Here is a 22314-nt window from a genome sequence, read left to right on the forward strand (position 1 = left end):
AATTATATAATTTCAATGGAATTCAAAATGGCGGCCTTTTTAATCAACCGAATATAAAAGCTATGCTGCTACACATACACGTATACAAATATATATTATTGTATATTATTGTAATTCCTTTAAAACTCTGCCTATAATATTTAGCAGCATCAGCGTTAACAGCTTTGGCAACAACAAGAGCAGCCACTATAACAACAACGTTAGCGTTTTTAAAACAAAATGTATTTTAAAACAATTTGATTAAGAATTTAATGCCATGAAAATGTTTGTTTTTTGTTTATTTGAAAACGGAACAAAAAAATAAGTCTTAAACGAGAAAATGAGAGAAAAATTGTTGTTTGGGTAATAAAAACATGAATAAATTTTTAAACGTTTTTTGAAAACCAATTTTAGAAAATGAGAAAATTAATTTGATTTTTGAAGGTTCTGTGTTTTTTTTTCAAAATATTTTCAATGAAATTTTTTTGTTGTTGATTAAAGCTTTAAATGCATAAAAAAGTTGTTAACAACAAATACAAGTTTCTTTATTTTTACTTGTATATTTAAAATTTTAAAATTTGTGGAGTGAAAGAAGAAGAGTTAGAATGAGAAAAAAAAAAAAAAACAACAAAAACATTAAAAAAACTTACAGTTATAACAATTCTATTCTTAGCACTTGTTTTAATAAGTTTACGGCGTTGGTTGGTGTTGGTTTTGAGTTTGGTTTTATTAACGGTAGAAATAGACGAAGTAGAAGAAGCAGTTGTTCTTGCTGTAGTTGTAGTAGTAGTAGTAGTGATGGTGGTTTGTATGTTTTTAGCATTTCCGTTATCCGGCTGCCAGTTTATATTTTAAACATTAAATTTTTTTTGTTTAGTTTTGTTTTTGGTATTAAATATATTTATATACAAAAAGATATATAAAACCATACATTTGTATATATACAAAATTTATATAAATTACAGAGAGATATAGGTGAAGGTTTATTGTTTTGTTAGTAGCAAAGGATGTTGTTTTAGCAATAGTAGTAGTAGTGGTTGGTTGTTTATAAAGGCATTTGTTGTAGTAGTAAAGTATTATAGTTGTTATTTTAAAAACCGTCATATACACACACATACAAATATAAACAATTGAATTTTATTACATTTTATTTTGTTGAAACGTAACCATTGTATTGTTCAATTGTTGGTTTCAGTTGTTTGTTTAGTTCGTGGGTTGGTTTATTTGTTTTTTTAAGGATTTTTATGTCAAGGTGTTGTTTATTGGTTTTGTAGCAAAAATTTAACGAAATTTTCATTTGGCAGTTTATTTATTTTAATGTTTCATTTTCAAGTAAAATTAATTGGTTTTCATTTTAGAATTTCAAGTAAAAGCACAAAAAAGAAATAGAAGAAAAAAACAAATATAAGAAAAAATAGAATACAAGAATTAGAATTTTTCATTAAAAAATTTGATGAAATGAAAACGATTATTTGGTATTTTTCGAAAATAAATTAAAAAAATTATTAAAATATTTTGGTTTTATTGTCTTTTTTTGTTCTGGGAGCGTATTCACTATCTAAAGATGTTTTTGAATGTAAAGAATTTTGTTTAAATTTGATACGAATGTTTGGTTACACACCGATTTATGGTTCTAAAGATTATGAATACTAATATTAGTAATTTTATTGTTATTTAAACCAAATAAAATGTTAACAGCTAAGATAGCTTAAATTGAATTAAATAATTTTTATAATTTTAAATCATATAAAAACGGAATAGGATCGCATATCAGCAACATATTTTAAAGAGTTATTGTTGTAAATAAGATAAATTCTAACAAAAAAAAAAAAACGAGTAAGAATTTGTAGTCGGACATGGCCGACCATATGATACCCTACACCAGTGTTTATGTTGACAAAAGAGGGATTTTCTAAAAGGGGGTTAAATGGGGGATGGGGTTAATATGGTCCCATCCTTATCAATTTTGGTAGAGGAATTTGCGTCTACATTAATTATTTATGCAGAATATCATCGTGATATTAGAGTTTATAAATTATTTTCTGAAGGGGACTTTGTATGGGCGATAGGATCAAATGAGGCCCGATCATTACGGAAATCAGTATCATTAAGACTTATATAAATTTTTTTTTCGGTTTTTAAAGTGATACAAGATTATTTAACATATTTATGAGCTCAAAAGCCCTATTCGGGAGTTACGGTTGTATGGAGGCTATTCGAATTAGTGGACCGATTTTAACAATTTTCAATAGGCTTGAGTCAAAAGAAGAGTATGTGCTAATTTTCATGAAATTATCTTGAAAATTGCGACCTGTAGAGTGCGCACAAGGTTCACATGGACATACAGACGGATGGACGGACGAACGGACGAACGGACAGACGGTCATAGCTAAATCGACTCAGATTCTTAGCCGATTGGTATACTTTAAGGTGGGTGTAGGACTTTTGGGTGTTACAAACATCAGCACAAACACATAATACCCTACCCACTATAGTGGTGTAGGGTATAATTATATGAAAATAATGTTCTCAAGTTTTCTAATAATATCAATCTAATCAGTATCCTTTTTGATAACCCAAAATTCTCTAGAAAATCGAATCTATGTAATGTCTAAGCCTCCAAATAAATGTGCTTCCAGAGATCTCTTATGTCTAGTTTTTGGGAGACATTTTATGAAATAATAGATCTATTTTAAGAAGTTTCAATAGATTTCATATTTAGAGTCCAACATAGATGGATAGAATAGATTTCATATTTAGAGTCCAACATAGATGGATAGACGGACGTCTTTAAATCGACAAAATTGGATTTTGAATCGATTTTTGTCTTGAATGTTGAACTTCGTAAACAAACCATAGCTGTGCATAGGTTTAAATTTATCCATAGAAATTTGTCATCCATATCTGACTCTTTAGAGAATATATAAAATCTATGTAATATATATTTCAGTCCCCCAAGCAAATGTACTTCCCATATACTCTAATGTATGTATATTTTTTGGGAAACAGTAATAATGGGTCTTTATATAGTAAACATGGATTTGGGTTTTCTGTATATGAGACCAATATTTTCACAAATTTTGCATTATGACACTTTTACAATAAAAACATTTACATGTTAATATATAAACACATACATACATACTGTAGAGATATCTAGAAAAGCTTTTGATTTAATTCCACTTATTATAATTGTTAGCATTTTTCTCTACAATTTTCCTCATTTTCAAACAAAAAAATTTCCTTGAACTCTAATGCTCTTCTATATCTTTTGTTTTATTCTACGAAATCCTTATTCTCTGTATAAGTCCTACATTTCCTTTTTTTAAACAATGTAACATTATTATTATTATTATTTGCTTTTGTGCATATACATACACACATGGCACACACATACAATACATATCACATAAATAAAATAATGTGTATTATTTTATAACTTCTGCATATGGCTCCTTCTCTCCTACTTTTTTTTAAACACACACACACACACGAAACTTTAGTTGAAATCCCTGGATAACAAATAAAAAGGACTAACTTGTTACATAAGTGTATGTAATTGTGCGTATGTGTAAAATTTTGTACTTTATTTAACAGTATAATAAAGAAAAAAGTTTTTCTTTTGTTTTAAATTTTTTTTTCATTTTTTTTTTGTGTTTAATTTTATGAATTTACAGCTGAGAGTATAAAGGCAACAATAACAACTACTAAATACTAGATGAAAGAGTATTTTCACGCACTCATATGTATATATCAACTACAAAATAACAACATCATCAACAACAACAAAAATGTATAAACTTTTATAATGACAACAATGTTTAGTTGAGTAAAACAAGTAGGATTCTTTGTTGTTTCCTTTAGTTTCTTTTTTTTCTCATACTTATATTTATAGTTGTTGTTGTCATAAATTGTTGAGCCATTATGCATCATTTTAGTATCTTTTGTTTGACTGAGTGTTTGTTTCAATGTGAATTAAGAATGTTGCTGTATGTGTGTTTCCGTTTGATGATAATCCAACACTCAAGTTAAAAATTGAGACAACATATGTTGCACAACTAATTTATAATAAAGGACTTTGACAACAACAAACAACAGCAGTAAGAAATGTTAACTTTTTTTTGTCAAAACTCTCTTATAATTTATATAAATGAATAGATAAAGTTTTACTTTGAGAAAATGTTTTTTGTGGAAAATTGACAAGAAATTTTTTTTACTCTTTTTAAGGATTTCTTTAAGAACCTTTTTATTTTAAGTATTTTTTTGTTAGAGTTTACTTTTAATGAGTACTACTTAACACTATATTTTGATAAAAACAAGAAATTTTGCTAAAGTAAGGAAATATAGTGGGGCATATACGACAATTTGATAACGTACACCAGTTGCAATAATATTTAAAATATAATTTCGGTAGGAATTATAAGTAGATAATGAGCTTTTAAATGGAAGTAACTCTACGAAGTTAAGTCTGTAAGACAAATCGAGAAGTATATTTGTTAGGAGGCTATATAAGGCTATAGATCCATATTAAGTAGAATAAAGAACTGTTCAGAACACTTTGTGCAGTTTTTAAAAGGCAACTTTGACAACATCAACCTTAACAATGACAATAACAAAATGTATTTATAGTTGTAAGCATGCAAGAGTATTTAATTAAAAAGCTCTATTCTTTCAGGAAGTAAATAAAACAAAAAGAATGTTTCAAGTAAAATTATCATTAGCAATTGCTACTAACAACATGCGAATACAAAGTACTATGTAAGTATGTATCTATACATTAAGTATTTATACTATAAACATTAATTTGTAATCAACATTAAAGTAGATGACTTTAAACAGTTCCTTATAATCATCATACAGAAAATGTTTATACTCACACACACATACTGATACATACATACAATTGTACTAAAAGTACCCAGCAATACGGGAAACTATATAAAAATTTGACGTTATATATCATTTATATGATAAATGTAAAATTCTTACAAAAAACACCAAGCAGATGGACTTAATTCTGAGACAATTTTAATACATTAATGTAAATTTACACAATTTTCCCAATCATAATGCTACAGAATAAAAACTCTATTGCATTACTTAATTAAATACCAGTAGACGCAAAAGGAACTACTGTAGCCAAAGGCAGCATTTGTTATTTTTGAAAATCTACAGGGTTACCATTTGTATGCTTGCAATTTTACAAATTTTCATTTTACATACACATTTACAACATGATTTTACGGGTATTTCCTGTGAAATACGTTAAAGGTGTACTTCGTTTGGTTGGTCTTCTATTGACTATAGCTGAATAAAATCATAAAGCAGATAAATTTGAACTATAGTACATGGTAGTAACAGCAGTTATACAAATGTATATTGTGGCTATATTTAGCATTAGATTACATAGTTTATTTCAACACACATAAGAATTAGATGATGTCGAAAATGTACGTGTGTATAGACGAAATTTGTTGGACTACAATTTATGAAGCAATTTAAGTTAATTGCTAAGTAACTCATTTAAATATGTATACATTAATAATCTAACTACGCTCTCTACAGACACACGCATGCCATAAACTTCGTTTGAACGCAGTTTGGGTCTGCAGGATTTTCTACTTATAAAGCTCAAACATATTTGCGCATACACTTATATACATCAGTATGTATATAAGTATATTTAAGTGCAAATACAATATTGCAAATATAGTTTCTGTTATTTGTACCATTCAGCGTGTATGCTTATTTGTATGTATTTAATGAATATAAAGTTTACAGGATGTAAATTCAAATACAAGCTCATGCTTATGACTTTTTACGTTAAGGACAAACAAGAGTTAAATATACATTGCTCTACATGATGTTTGGTGATCTGTGGTAGTATAGTCAATACTATTTTTTACAGTCGATACCCTTAACTATTCTCCAAGACTATAGAATAGTCGAGGTAATAGACTTTCTATATTCGGAATTATAGACTATTCTATAGATAAAATTATTAAGTAATCTATAGTCGAGATTTTATATTATTTTACAGCCGAGACTAAAGACCGTTTTATATCGTTTCATTTATACTATAGATTTTTATATAGTCTAGACTATTGACTATCTATTCCATAAAAGAGAGTATAAACTCTTCTAGTCTAATTCAATATAGACTATTCTAAAGCAGGCAGATATACAATACAATAGTCGAGACTGTAGTATATTCCATCACATAGACTAATGACATTTCTATAGTTAAGACTAAAGTCTGTAGTTGAGACCACAGACTATTCTTTAGTCGAGATTATAGACTTTTTTACAGTAGATATTATATACTATTCAATATTTAAGACTAGAGAATAAAGTCTAAAAATATTCTACAGTAGATTTAGTCAAGACTATAGTCTATTCTATAATCGAGTCTACAGACTATTCTATAATCGAGATAGACTAAAATTGAGGATATAAATATTCTATAGTCGATACTAGAGAATATTCTATAGTCAAGACTACAGACTATTCTTTAGTCAAGACTATGGGCTATTCTATAGTCAAGACTATAGACTATTCTATAATGAAGACTATAAACTATTATATAGCCAAGACTACAGACTATTCTATAGTGAAGACTATAGACTATTCTATAGTGAAGACTATAGACTATTCTATAGTGAAGACTATAGACTATTATATAGCCAAGACTATAGACTATTATATAATCAAGACTATATACTATTCTTTAGTCAAGACTATAGACTATTCTATAGTCAAGACAATAGACTACTCTATAGTCAAGACTATAGACTATTCTATAATCAAGACTATAGACTATTTTATAGTCAAGTCTATTATCAAAACTACAGACTATTCTATAGTCAAGAATATGGACAATTCTATAGTCAAGAATATAAGCTATTCTATAATCAAGGCTATAAACTATTCTACAGGCTATTCTATAGTCGGGTCTATTGACTATTCAATAGTCGAGACTACAGATTATTCTATAGTTGAGTATATAGACTATTCTATAATCGATACTATAAAATATTCTATAGTCGAGGCTATAGACTATTCTATAGTCGAGATTTTAGACTATCCAATAGTCGAGTCTATAGCCTATGCAATAGTCGAGTCTATAAACTATTCTATAGTCGAGACTATGGACTATTCTATAGTCGAGACTATGGATTATTCTATAGTCGAGACTATAGACTATTCTATAGTCGAGACTATAGACTATTCTATAGTCGAGACTATAGACTATTCTATAGTCGAGACTATAGACTATTCTATAGTCGAGACTATAGACTATTCTATAGTCAAGACTATAGACTATTCTATAGTCAAGACTATAGACTATTCTGTAGTCAAGACTATAGGCTATTCTATAGACAAGACTATAGGCTATTCTATAGACAAGACTATAGGCTATTCTATAGACAAGACTATAGGCTATTCTATAGACAAGACTATAAACTATTCTATAGTCGAGTCTATAGACTATCATATAGTCAAGACTGTAAACTATTCTATAGTCAAGACTATAGACTATTCTATAGTCTAGGCTATAGACTATTCTATAGTCGAGATTTTAGACTATCCTATAGTCGAGTCTATAGCCTATGCTATAATCGAGTCTAAAAACTATTCTATATTCGAGACTATAGACTATTCTATATTCGAGACTATAGACTATTCTATAGTCGTGACTATAGACTATTATATAGTCGAGACTATAGGCTATTCTATAGTAGAGACTATAAACTATTCTATAAACGAGACTATAGACTATTCTATAGTCGAGACTATAGACTATTTCTATTGTCGAGACTATAGGCTATTATATAATCAGGCTATAGACTATTCTATAGTCGAGACTTTAGGCTATCCTATAGTCGAGACTATAGGCTATCCTATAGTCGAGTCTTTAGCCTATGCTATAGTCTAGTCTATAAACTAATCTATAGACGAAACTATAGACTATTCTATAGTCGAGACTGTAGAATATTATAGAGTCGAGATTATAAAATATGTTAGAGTTGAGACTATAGACTACTTCAATGTCGAAGCTATAGATTATTTTTCAGTCCAGACTATAAACTAGACTGGATACTATTCTATATTGGATATTATATGAATTTTTATAGTCGAGGCGCTACACTGTTCTACTTATAGTCGAAACCCATCATATACTATTCACTAGCCGAGAATGTAGAATATACCTTAATTGACTATTCTTGCAGAATAAGACAGAAAGTTGTGTATAAAGAATATATAAAGAATTTTTTCTGATGATTTTTAATCAAAGTCTTCCCTCCGTTAAACAGCATGTAGATAATCGGTTGTAGGTAATAATTTTATTACTATTTTCTGGTGTTACAATCATCAGCACTAACCAATATCGTAGTATAGGGAATAGTTATTTCATAACTTTTGAATATTTTTTTGAATTTCTTCAGAGGTTGGAATAAACTACTTGTTTGGAATAGTTTTAATGAAGTTAATAATTAAAAGTAACTAAGTGGTAAGCAAGTTAATACTATGGCCTAAAGGATTTAAACCTTTTGAAACTTTCAAACAATAAATATTAAGATGCTGTTATTCTTTTCATTTTTTATATAGAAAAATCCTTTATAAATATTTAAGAAATCATTTTAGTTTTTCTTTAAAAAAATTTAAGAAATTTTAAGCTTAAAATCCAATTAAAATTGTACTTGTATTAAACTAAAAAGGATTTTTGTTTCTTATACATATAGCTTTCAAAAAAATCCTAAAAAAATTTTTGCTATCATAATAATGTTTTTTTAAGCAATTTAATTAGTAACTTGTATAGAACAATTTTGTTCAAAATATATTTCCTTTAAATTAAATTTATTTTACAACTAGCTTTTTTAGAAATTTAATAAAATATCATAAACCTACTTTTATATGGCATAAATTCAATTTGACATTTATTTTCTAATTCAGTTATTTAATAAAGACAAAAATTTATGGAATTTTTTTGTGAAATTTTTTGATAAGATTTTTTTATCTTTTATATAAATATGGAAATGTGTTGAAGTCAAAATATTTTATGATTCTATTATGGCCATTTTAACAATTCTAATTTTCGCCTCCCCTAAATCCAATAAGAGAAACTAGATATAAAAAATAGAGGCATTTTTTTTTTGTTTAAACATTATGTCAGTTATGCCCGTATATGTATACTTCCGTTTCCGTAAGCAGCTGTTATATTTTATTTTCCAGTTTTTGTTTTTAGCAATAATGTTTTTGTGTACAAAATGATACAAAATATGCTTTAATGCCTAAATGCTGATAGTAATAATAACCTACAAATTTGTGTAGTAGGGTGGCCGTATATAAAATTTATCTGGATATTAATATTTTAAAGAGATTTATATGAGATTTGACACAATATAAAGCTTTTTCAAAAATATTATTATTAAGTTAAAATTGCAATCTGGACATTTCCTTTAGAGAGAATATGAGAAACAATATGTATGCCTCTTATTTTAACGTATCAAATACTAAAATTTTAAGAAACTTTAATATTGCTCAGCAAAATTTATAACCTGTTCTGCCTTATTAACAACACAGCAATCCTAATAAATATGTTTGTATTTATGTAAATTTTAGCGAAATGAGCCTGTCAAACTGTTCGTTTTTCCTGTTAATGTTTTTCTCTTTTTTGTTTCTTCAGTTCTAAACAAATTTAGTTTTTAATTTTCATATTGTGCATGAAATATTACCCCAAAGGTTTATGGATAAATTTTTGTTGCTTAACATACATACATACAAACAAGCTTACAAATCCACATATATACATACAAATTGTTGGAAATTAAAATGTGTATGTATGTAAGTGTAAGCGTGTGCGGTTGAGCGATTTTTTTTTTTAACTTTAACATGTTACCATCAAAATTCATTTAACTTCCGTTTCGTTCATATTATGTGCTTGAATTATTTTGTTTATGTATTGTATTAGTATTGGTAAGTTACATATACCTATTGAAAATGTTCCCAGCAGTTCGGTAGGACAAGATGTCTAAGTGCTTAATGTGAACACCTGCCTTGACGGCTTATTTCACGGTCGCCGTTTTTCATCCACTAAGTAGACTTAAGACGGTCTACCACGTGCCTCTGAATCTTTCTATGAAGAACTCAGTTGGCAATTTTGTACATGGCTGAGCCGGTCCATGTGCAAGCACTTTGCTGAAGTACTCGAGCTATCTAATCTCTTGCCATAGTAGCCCCGTTGCGGAATGACAGGCAGTATGGGATCAATCCCAATGCAAACCCCGACAAGGAAAAAGCAATCACTGGTCTAAAGTCAATGGAACTTCAGGTGAAATCAATCTTCCGGTATACAGGAAGGTAACCACCCTTACGATGTCATGAAAGATAACGTTGTTTAATCAACAACTAATGACCCATTCCAGTGCATTCCTTAACCTCTTAAAGCTCGCGCAACCACACTACTGAGATGGCTCTGTTGATTCGGCAATAGTACCTAGAGACGTATTTGGTAGTCCGAAATACCCAACCAATAAATCAGGATCCCTCTGTATGTCAGATAATGTAACAAAGGATGTAGACATTTCCAAAGTCAATTCGAACCCCATAATTGCTCCGACAAGTTAAGTAGTGGACCTCAACCATAATTCTCGTAGCATGAAACAATATAAATCTCGTTGAGATGACAACAGCACCGAAAACTTTCCTGAAGCAAAAGGTCTACTAAGTAATTACTAATCTCCTGTTGGGCAGACGAGTCTTTCCCGATCGTTCACCAATTGCATCAGTTCCATTCTCAGACCATAAAGAACGATCTACGGGATGACAGGCGACTACCAAGTGTCAACCTGAAAATTACCCAACCTATAATGGTGCCCTACTACGCGAAGAGTAAGAAAGCCCTAGCCACCGATATATGCTTGTCCTACGAGGAAGTCAATCGTCACGCAATAGATTTCGAAGAGACAGACACAAGACTTAAGTTAGATTTTTAAGTCTTCCCTCTCTCACTTACAAAGGAGACACTAAAATGACGATTATCTTCACCCTTGTTTACAAAGAGTACATCTGTGGTGAAAGACGAATTATAGCCAATCAGGTGCTTAGACGTATGTAAGTGGAAATCCCTGTCTTTTTCAGATGCATTGACTCTTTGTTGAACTGTAGGTTGTGTTTTTAATTTTTCGTGTTCAGTACACATAGATGGAGCAGTATTCATAAGATTCTTAACATGAACACTCTAATGGACATATAACCTAATATATTGCTTTATATTTGGATAGTGTTAAAAAAACTTATTTACCACAAAGAAAATTAAGCTTAACTAATGTGAATAAACATACATACATATGTACATACATACAAATATTATTTTTTAAGTTTTTGACTTATAACTCAAGCCTCATTTGTTTTCCATACGTATTTACATTAGGGTGAGCTCATAAAATATGAGGAAATTTTTATTAAATGCGTAGCTAGATAAATTATAAAATAAATTTTTAATTTATATGATTTCAGGAAAATTGTCTGCAAATTTTTAAAATTAATACTTATTTTTAAAACGCCTTGATTATTTAAAGTCAACTGCTTATAGTATACATGTTTGTGATTCTCTAAAAATGGGTTCAGCCTAATATGTATATAAACCAACAGAGAATGGAAGCAGGAAGGTAACAAGTGTGGTTTTGTTTTTTAGCTTATAACTTTTTCACAGTCGATGAAGAAAATGAGAAAAAAGTGGAAAACCCAAGTTTTTTTTTACAAGGTCTTATTTTTTGTAGATTTTTCTGCTTTCATTTATTTAGAGCTTTGATATTGTTATAGATTATGTAAAATTTTTCATTTTACAATGTCGAAAATATGCTTTTCCTTCATTTTTTCAAAAGTCCTAATGGTATTGTGGGCATAATTTCTATTTATTTAAATAAGTTTAATGTTGGCAGTTACCACATATAAACTAGAATATATGATAAATATAGTACCTTTGTAATGATGTTTGCAGTCATTTATCTAAATAAAAAAATGACATCTCTCATATAGAGTCTAAAATGTTTAAACATGTTTTTTTCTGAAACTATTTTAAAATTAATATTAATGTAGTTTTAGATTTTTTGTTTTTTTTTTCAACTTCTTCCTTTTTATTCTCATTTGGTTGTATGTTGTTAAATATTTAATATTTACTAACACAGTCTCTCATTCATTAATTTACATTTGTATGGGGGCACTGTAGAAAGTTTTCATGTAATTGTATTTTATTCCTATGAGGCTTAATTAGTGAATGTAATATTTCATTTTAAATTATTTGGAGATTTCTAATGCTTTTCATGCAGAAATGTATGTACTATGTGTGTGTGTGTGTGTTGTGCCTTAAAACATTTTGTTTGAATAGTTGCAGAGGTATATACAACTGAAATTTGTTTTATCTAATAGACACCTAAAGGTTTAAATTATGCATAATTATATATGTAAACGAGTTTTGTGTTCTTGTACTTTTGTAGTTGTATTATGATTATTAACACCATTAGATGTTGGCAATGTTGTCTTTATATTATACTCTACTATAGTGGGGAGAGTATAATTGGTTTATGCTACTATTTGTTATAATTAATAGTAATGATAAAATTCTGAAATCATACAAAAAATTGGCTAATTATTATTTCTATATGATATTCCATAGACTAATCCAAATACAACCCTAATATAATAGAGCAAACTAGCCCAGCCAATGGACTAGTTCATAGGTTAGTAAATAGAATAGTCAACAAACTATTCGCTAAAAAATACACTAGTCCATAGACTGTTGCAAAGATTAGTCCATATACTAGTCAATATAATTGTCAATATAATAGTTTATAGATTTATCAAGAGATAAGTAAGTGGACTAATCTATAGGCTAAATTAGTTGTCAAAAGACTAGATTAGTTAATAGAATAGACCATAATGAACAAGATCATACCATATACTATACAGTAGTGTAGTCAAGAGACTAGTCCACAAGATATACATATGATAGGATGGGTTAATAGGAGGATGTATAGTACATAAAATCCGAAGAAATACACCTAGGCCACTATCGGGCCTGTTGTGCGCTCATCTTCATGAAAAAACAATTGTCACTGAGTGTATTATTTTCAATGTTCAGAAACTCAGTTTCCTGGACGTAATTCCTAAGAACTTTCCAATCAGTGTTAGTCAGGAATGTTATTTCCGAAATAACATCACTTCCAAGATACTTGGATCTAACTTCAACGAATGCCTGACAATGGCAAAGAAAGTGCTCCAGAGTTTCATTATCCTCTCCATATGCTCTACATTCGTCTGAATCCGCACAGCCAATTTTGTATAGATGTGCTCACAATCCTGTGTGTCCACTCAGAATACGTACCATCATACTAACTTCTGACTTGCTCATTTTGAGGAGATTTCTCGTCTTGTTCTCATCAGGGTCACCCCATAGGATCTTTGTGATTCTACCCACCGTTTCATTATTCCAAGAGGCGTTATTGGATTCTCTCACCCATATTTTTAATTCATCTTTTGTTGCTTCGAATGATTTGCATTTGTCAGGTTAACTACCACAAGCTCCCTTCCCTTTAAAGCTATTGCATTCACCCTTTCGTTAACGTAACTCTGGGAGAGTATTCAGTTAAAGCTTTCTTACAATCCAATACGGTCTTAGATTTAATTCTATCACCTGATATCGCCCTAATTGCCTTCTGTCTATCCGTAAATATATTAAGGACTTTGGATGCCATATTTATTTATTCTAATCCAATTTATACATTCCGTTATTGCTCGAACTTCTGCCTGGAAGCTTAATAGATAGTACATAGATTGGTAAATTAACTAGTGAGTAAAATAATCAATTGATTATGTAACACTAGTTTAGATTAGATTTATCCGAATACTAGTTAAAATACTTGTCGATATACAATTTCATAAACTTGTTGATAGACAAGTCAATAGTTTAGTCTATAGACTAGTCCATAGATAAACTATTATATTGAATTGTCACAAGACACATTCATATCTCATATTTCCTTAAAAACACATTACAATTATTCAATTATAAAATGTTTTTCAAATTTAAATCACACTGCAAACAAATGGACTACACAACGTATAATCAATATTTAATCTGATATCATGGAATTCATATTAAGTATACGTCACCAAATCAATAAACACTCTAATTTTGAATATCCAGACTATAAATAACTTTAACATTAAAAACAAAACAAAAATCGTTGCAAGTCCATAGAATTTTGATGGACTACAAGATAGATTGTAAAAATGTCATTTCATAGCTTTGTACGCAGATCAATTAGTTCATGAACTAGTCAATGGACTAACCAATATTTCAGTTCATAGGCCATAGTGCATGGAATACATAATTTTAAATCAAAACTATATTCCCTTAAAAACATTACAATTATTCAATTATAGAATGATTTTAAAATTACAAAACATACTGCAAACAAATGGACTACACAACGTATAATTAATATTTAATCTGATATCATGGAATTCATATTAAGTATACGCCACCAAATCAATAAACACTCTAATTTAGAATATACAAGCTTACAATAACTTTAACATTAAAAACAACACAAAAATCAACTAATGTAAAACCTAACACATTTCATACATACATAAGCCTTATTCATTAAGGCTTACAATTTCAATAGAGTTTTAAATTATTCCCATAAATAGATAAATATTTGCAAATAGGTTCAATTAAAAATCATTAAAATTTGGCAAATAATAAAATATTTTTTTTGCGCATTAAATACTAAACATAAAACTATGTAAAACGGTAAAGTAAAAGGATCAAAAAAACAATAAATAAATAGATATTATAAAAATTTTAAGTTTTGTTAAATAGAGGGCGGACAACCAAAACTATGGAAAATAAGAAGGGATTTTTTTAATATAATTTATTTATAATTTTTAATGCATAACTATTTGCATTTAATATTCGCGTTTCATTTATTTTTATTTTAATAAATTTTGCCAATTTAATACTTTAAATAACTAAAATATTTAACTCAACAAATAAAAATAATAACATTACTGTTTGTTTAATTTGGCAAAATTTAGAAAAAAAAAAATTTAAATATTTAATCTGTGTATTTTAGAACAAAATTTCCAAATATTTAAACATTAATTAAAAGAGGATCAAAAAACATATTTGTTTAGAGATTCTTTTTTTTTGTGTTGAAATTTGCAAACACATTATGCAAAAAACAATTGATAGCATTTGGAACAAAAAGTTGTAAAAGGATGTTTATTTCTTTTTTTCTTTGGTTTAGTTTGGTTTTGATATTTTTTTGCTAATGAATGGGGATGTTAGTCATGTTAAACAAAATTTTACCATGATTACAGCGCCGCCCGCTATTATAACACGGGCCGTATGGGAGACTTGTCCCTCACCATTGCGTGCAATGCAAGTATATTCTCCGATATCCTCGTGCCGTATTGTGGAGATCCGTAATTCGGTGCCATCATTAAAGATGCCAACAGTAGGCGAAGGATCAACGGGATTAGCATCTTTGTACCATAGAATTTCGGGTGTGGGTGTGCCATCAGCTTGGCAATTTAATATAATTGAATCACCTGGAAAAGAAAAATATAAGATTTTATTATTAATATAACAACTATATATTGATTAGAATTGAAGTATTATTATTTTCAAGTATTCTAAAAGTTTTCTAAATTTAAAATCTTTTCACTACATAAAATCTTGCGTTGTTAGTTTATATACCTTTTTTATTTATACGCACTCAATTGCGCTCTAACAAATGTTAGTTACAAGAAGAAAAAAAATCATCCGGTTTAAAATTGTATTTGCTTTTGTCCGGATTTAAGCATTTTTGTATGTATGCTTTACTTGCACTTACTTAGTTGCATATTCTTTAGTTCTCTATATAGATTGTAATATATAAAACCATTTATACGAAAATGAAAACATAACAAAAGTTTTTTTTTTCATCTTTATTTTGTAATTTTTGAGCTCTTTTTTACTTGAAATATTTTACAATGTTTCATTATTTTATTTAGTACAAATAATGTTTTTCTACATTATAGGGGTATGTAATTCTTTGGAAATTTTTAAAGTGGCCCAAACAGTAAAGGGCAAAGTGCAAGCTATTTGTTAAACGTACCAGATAGGTCTAGGATTTTGTTAATAATAACTGAAAAAGAGCTTTACATTATTTTATGTCGATGTTCTTCTCAATTATTTGATAAATGTTGAATTTTATCATTCAAAATGAATATAGACATCAGAATGATTTTCGGACCAGAAACATAAGTAATAACATAATTTTTACTATTATTAAGTCAGTTATACAAGTAAAAGTAATTTTCTGAAACTGGTCTTAAGCGATCGTTATCAAATTTAGTAGAGATATCTTAGTTTTCATAAAACGTGTTTATTTCGAATTTCAACAGAGATTTTTTTACAAATGCACTTGACCAGACTAGACTGTAACAATACTATAGACCAGACTATAGACTACACTATAGATAAAACTATAGACTAGACTATTTTTGTACAAATGCACTTGGTCAGACTAGACTGTAACAAGACTATAGACTAGACTATAGACTAGACTATAGACTACACTATAGACTATACTATAGACTAGACTATAGACTAGACTATAGACTAACTAGACTAGACTATAGACTAGACTATAGACTAGACTATAGACTAGACTATAGACTAGACTATAGACTAGACTATAGACTAGACTATAGACTAGACTATAGACTAGACTATAAACTAGACTATAGACTAGACTATAGACTAGACTATAGACTAGACTATAGACTAGACTATAGACTAGAATATAGACTAGACTATAGACTAGACTATAGACTAGAATATAGACTAGACTATAGACTAGACTATAGACTAGACTATAGACTAGACTATAGACTAGACTATAGACTAGACTATAGACTAGACTATAGACTAGACTATAGACTAGACTATAGACTAGACTATAGATTAGACTATAGACTAGACTATAGACTAGACTATAGACTAGACTATAGACTAGACTATAGACTAGACTATAGACTAGACTATAGACTAGACTATAGACTAGACTATAGACTAGACTATAGACTAGACTATAGACTAGACTATAGACTAGACTATAGACTGGACTATAGACTAGAGTATAGACTAGAGTATAGACTAGACTATAGACTAGACTATAGACTAGACTATAGAGTCTATAGTCTAGTCTATAGTATAGTCTATAGTCTAGTCTATAGTCTAGTCTATAGTCTTGTTACAGTCTAGTCTGATCAAGTGCATTTGTACAAAAATAGTCTAGTCTATAGTCTAGTCTATAGTCTAGTCTATAGTCTAGTCTATAGTCTAGTCTATAGTCTAGTCTATAGTCTAGTCTATAGTCTAGTCTATAGTCTAGTCTATAGTCTAGTCTATAGTCTAGTCTATAGTCTAGTCTATAGTCTAGTCTATAGTCTAGTCTATAGTCTAGTCTATAGTCTAGTCTATACTCTAGTCTATATTCTAGTCTATAGTCTAGTCTATAGACTAGTTTATTTATTTTGATTGATATCGGTTCATTATTTCACCTAGACCCCATAAAACTAAATTGGGATTTGAGTATAGTATAGTCTATAGTCTAGTCTATAGTCTAGTCTATAGTCTTGTTACAGTCTAGTCTGATCAAGTGCATTTGTACAAAAATAGTCTAGTCTATAGTCTAGTCTATAGTCTAGTCTATAGTCTAGTCTATAGTCTAGTCTATAGTCTAGTCTATAGTCTAGTCTATAGTCTAGTCTATAGTCTAGTCTATAGTCTAGTCTATAGTCTAGTCTATAGTCTAGTCTATAGTCTAGTCTATAGTCTAGTCTATAGTCTAGTCTATAGTCTAGTCTATAGTCTAGTCTATAGTCTAGTCTATAGTCTAGTCTATAGTCTAGTCTATAGTCTAGTCTATAGTCTAGTCTATAGTCTAGTCTATAGTCTAGTCTATACTCTAGTCTATAGTCTAGTCTATAGACTAGTTTATTTATTTTGATTGATATCGGTTCATTATTTCACCTAGACCCCATAAAACTAAATTGGGATTTGAGCGCAAAACTAGGGCAAATATACTATTATCCCTACAAAAATAGGCACAACTACGTTTAATACCAACATTAATGATACTGCAAAATTTCGTAATGTGCGGCCCTTATTTAACCCTAGCCCCCTTGCAAAGTCCCGCTCTGAAAATTCTTGAACATCGATAATTCCTTTATAAACACGTGTATTTCAATGAAATTCGGTATAATTAACTTTAATGTCAACAAAATTCCCTCCACCAAATTTTGTTAGGATCGGTTCGTAATTGACCCTAGCTCACATATATAGCATCCATCAGAAAATCATTTTTTTTATCAAAAGTATATCGAAATTAAGGAAAAATTCAACATAAATGCTTTATTATTACAAATAATAATACACATTTTAGATATACTCATAACTGGTGTAAGGTATCATATGGTCAACCACGGCCGACTATACTTGTTTAGAATTTCTTTTTGGACTTAGTTTTTTTCCTCAACCCAAATTTTTTGCCTTTAAGCCTAAATAACAGACTGTTCTGTTGCCTTCTTATTATAACCTCAATACACAACTATTTTGTACGTTCTTCTTTAATTTCAAGAAACAAATTTTATTTTTTTCATTCCCTATAGTCTAGTCCAGCATATTTTGGGAAACATTTTTCTTTAGGTGTTTCCCTTTTTTGTGCTTTACTGAAATGTGGTTTGTGTTCTGGCTTCTTTAATGGGGGAATATAGGTGTTTGCTAGTTTTTGTGGAGTATTAATTTAAATATTTTTTTAGGCATAAAGACTAAGATTAGTTAGTATGAATTTGAAAAGGTGATAAAATCTTACAAATTAATTTTCTTTAAATTTCGGTAAAAACCTAAGAGCTTGAACAAAATATAGAACGATCCTTAACGGAATTATTTACAACGATGTATTTGTTATATGTTATGGCGCATAATTTAAACGATTTTTGATGTAACGAACCAAGCATTGCTTTTGAAAGAATTACTGTTATTTTTTCTAGTTTAACTAATCCGAGTCCTTATTACTTGTGCTATACTTTTTTAAAGCCATGGGGTATCTGTGTATGTATGATATATATGTATGTATGAATTTCCTTTTTGGCTATGTGTATTTATCCATGTATGTGTTGTGTAAATAGGTTTCTTTTGTTATTATTATTTTGTTGTTTTCATTGTTATTGCTATTGTAGTTGTTGGTTATGGGTTTCATTTAATATTTAACCACAATTAACTTTAACAATTTCTACATTTTTTCCACATCATTCTCAAGAATTTTTCAAATATTTTGCTGAAATTTTTGTTTTTATTTTCTTACATACGAGTATATACATACATATGTACACATAAATAATTGTGGTTGGTTTTAATTTCATGTACATGAAAACAATTTTTAATTTATTTAAGAATGTTTTTTTTTTTCTTCATTATTGCTTTAAGGTATTTTTCATTTCTTATAATTCTTTTGCTTGCTATTTTTGTTTTCAGATAAGTTTTTTTTTTTTCGTATTTTGCTAATCTTTATATTCTCAAGTTCTTATTTTTAAATTGGCTTTATTTTTTGAGACTTGTCTTTGTGTCTTTGTAGAACAGGATGTTTTTTGCTTTGTATGCTACTTTCTATTGAACTGTCAAGCATCTGTCTATTTAAAATAACTATTTGACCATTTATCTTTTTGAGATTTAGATGGGAGAGAGAAAAAACATAGAATCAAAGAAATGTTTAACAGTTTGACACAACCACAAAAAGGTAATTTTATGGAACACGGGAGATTGTTATCTAAAAAAAATTTAAATATTTTAGGAAATAAATTCTTAGTATTTTGAGCTATTTTTTAGCAAACTATAAGGCCCTCTATACTAAATTTATTTCTACATTTTGTTTTTATTTTAGATATTAGTTTCTTTTCTTAATTATGAAAATTTATTATAACTACTAATATGGTTTCCAACAAAAACTTATTTGTCACAATACATCTTAAATTGAATAATCCTTAGAAAAATTTGTAAAAAATCTGCTTTATAGATTTATTACCATGTGACTATATTTGGCAATTTATTTTGTATATGAATATAAGAATGGACCATAGAAATGAGGCACAACAATTTACTTTATTAAAGATATTAGTTCTTAAAAACTTCCATATTTGACTCAAATCTAAGGTATACTTTTCTAAAGGACCAAGGGCCAAGGTATATTTTTCTCTATAGTGCTCTATACTACTGAATGGACTTTCATAGGCTTGTCAATACTCTAGTCCATTGACTAGTTATGGAATAATCAGGAGATATGTGAATAGACTAATCAGCCAAGAGACTAGTTTATAGGTTAGTTTATAAAATAGTCAACAAAGAACTTACTAGAATATTCAATATCCAATAGACTATTCCAGAAATTATGCTATAAACTAGTCAATAGACTTGTCTATATAATAGTTTATAGGCTTGTCTATGTAATAGTTTATAGGCTTGTCAATACTCTAGTCCATAGACTAGATATGGAATAGGCAGCAGATATATGAATAGACTAATCAACAGCAAAGTCAATAATCTAGACCATAGATTAATTGTCAATAAAGTGTTACATATGTTAGTCTATAGACTAGTTAATATACTTTCCCATACACTATTCCACAGACAATTCAATAGTTAAGTCTATATACTAATTCATAAACATTTCAAGAGATTAGTCCATAGACTATTAATAAACTATAACATAGAATTGTCAAAGAACCACTTCATCGCTTTTCCCATAGATTATTTCCTGAACTAGTCAATGGACAAGTAAATATTTCAGTCCATAGACTAGTGCATGGAATACATAATTTTAAATTAAAACTAAACTCATATTCCCTTAAAAAAACATTACCATTATTCCATTAAATAACTGAAAACAAATGGACTACACAACGTATAATTAATATTTAATTTGATATTATGGAATTCATATTAAGTATACGCCAGCAAATTAATAAACAGTCTAATTTTAAACATTTATATATTATACATATAAGTATGTATAATATATAAATATTTCATTATAGATGTCGCTACTGTCAACAATGTCATTTAGTGCGTTAAAGCTTCCTTTCCACCCCCCTCTCCCCCCAAAAAAGACAAGTAAATAAAAAATTGTATATTCTTGAATTACTTTGAAACTAATGTTTTCATATTCATCATAATGACACTTCTACTACACGTTTTTCTCATAAATATTGATGTACATACACATGCTTACATGTATACATACACATGAATACATATGTAAGTTTACATGTGTGTTTCTACTTATCTTTGTACATAAACACAAAACACCTTATTTTATCATATTCAATAACTTCCTTCTTCTTCTCTTTATAGTATTTCATTTATAAAGGTTAACAGTTTTCGGCACAATTTCCCTTTTTTCCAAAAGAAATAAGAACTAAGTGTTAAAAAATAAAAAAGTTTGAGAAAATCAATCCTTCTTTAGAGATCCCTTAGTAAAAACAGCGTTCTATTAATTTTGTCATTACGTTTGTTACTCATCGAAAAATTGTTCATAGAACCAAAATAGTATATAAATTCTGAACCCTCATTAAATTCTAAGATGATCTAGCCATGTCCATCCATCCGTCCGTCTGTTGAAAGCACCATGAGGATTGAAATTTACCAAAAATATTCTCTATATGTAAGGTTTGTTTGATATTAGAAATGGGTGATATCGAACCATGTTTTCGTATAGCTCTCATACGAGTGGTCCCCAGGGAAACAGTTTTTACAATCATAACTCTTTTAAAAGTAACAGTATAGCAATGACATTCGACATAAACAAGTTTTATGCGAACCAAAATCTCCCTACCAAAATATATGATCATGGGTCCCTACCCCCGATATAAGGTCTCCACCAAAAAAATAGTTGAACGCTCATTAGTGGCTTCAGAAATAAGAGTACAATGATGAAATTAGATAAAAACACGTTTTGTATAAACTTAAATTGCTCTACAAAATGTTATGAGAAACGGTCCACAATTGACCCCACTACCCATATAAGGTCCCCTTACTCTCATTACAAGCTTAAAAAACGAGAGCAGCGATGAAACAGCATGAACTGGTTCATTTTTAAAATTTTCTTTTCATAGCTGCTTTATAAATCCCCTCTATGAACTGTAGCGAACAGTATAAAAACTCACTTGACCGAACCCAATTTCCTACCTACCTATATTTCTTTCATTTTTTTTGGCCAAAAT

At 29.0% G+C, this 22314-nt stretch overlaps 1 protein-coding gene across 1 annotated transcript in view; it reads right to left on the reverse strand.

Moving 5' to 3' along the window:
- Positions 1-629: 629 nt before the first annotated feature.
- Positions 630-22314, reverse strand: part of LOC119608214 (protein turtle-like) — a gene marked incomplete at its 3' end in the record, with an annotated part of 126631 nt that continues 104946 nt past the window's right edge. The window contains exons 6-7 of the mRNA XM_037962528.1: positions 15359-15600; positions 630-815 (exon numbers count right to left, since the gene is read on the reverse strand). Of these exons, the coding sequence (XP_037818456.1) occupies positions 630-815; positions 15359-15600 (428 nt within the window). The remainder of the gene's footprint in view (positions 816-15358; positions 15601-22314) is intronic.

Source organism: Lucilia sericata, unplaced genomic scaffold (assembly GCF_015586225.1).
Source record: "Lucilia sericata isolate MDLA Ls3-8-SP2 unplaced genomic scaffold, ASM1558622v1 Contig000807F_arrow, whole genome shotgun sequence".
NCBI classification, from domain to species: Eukaryota; Metazoa; Arthropoda; class Insecta; order Diptera; family Calliphoridae; genus Lucilia; species Lucilia sericata.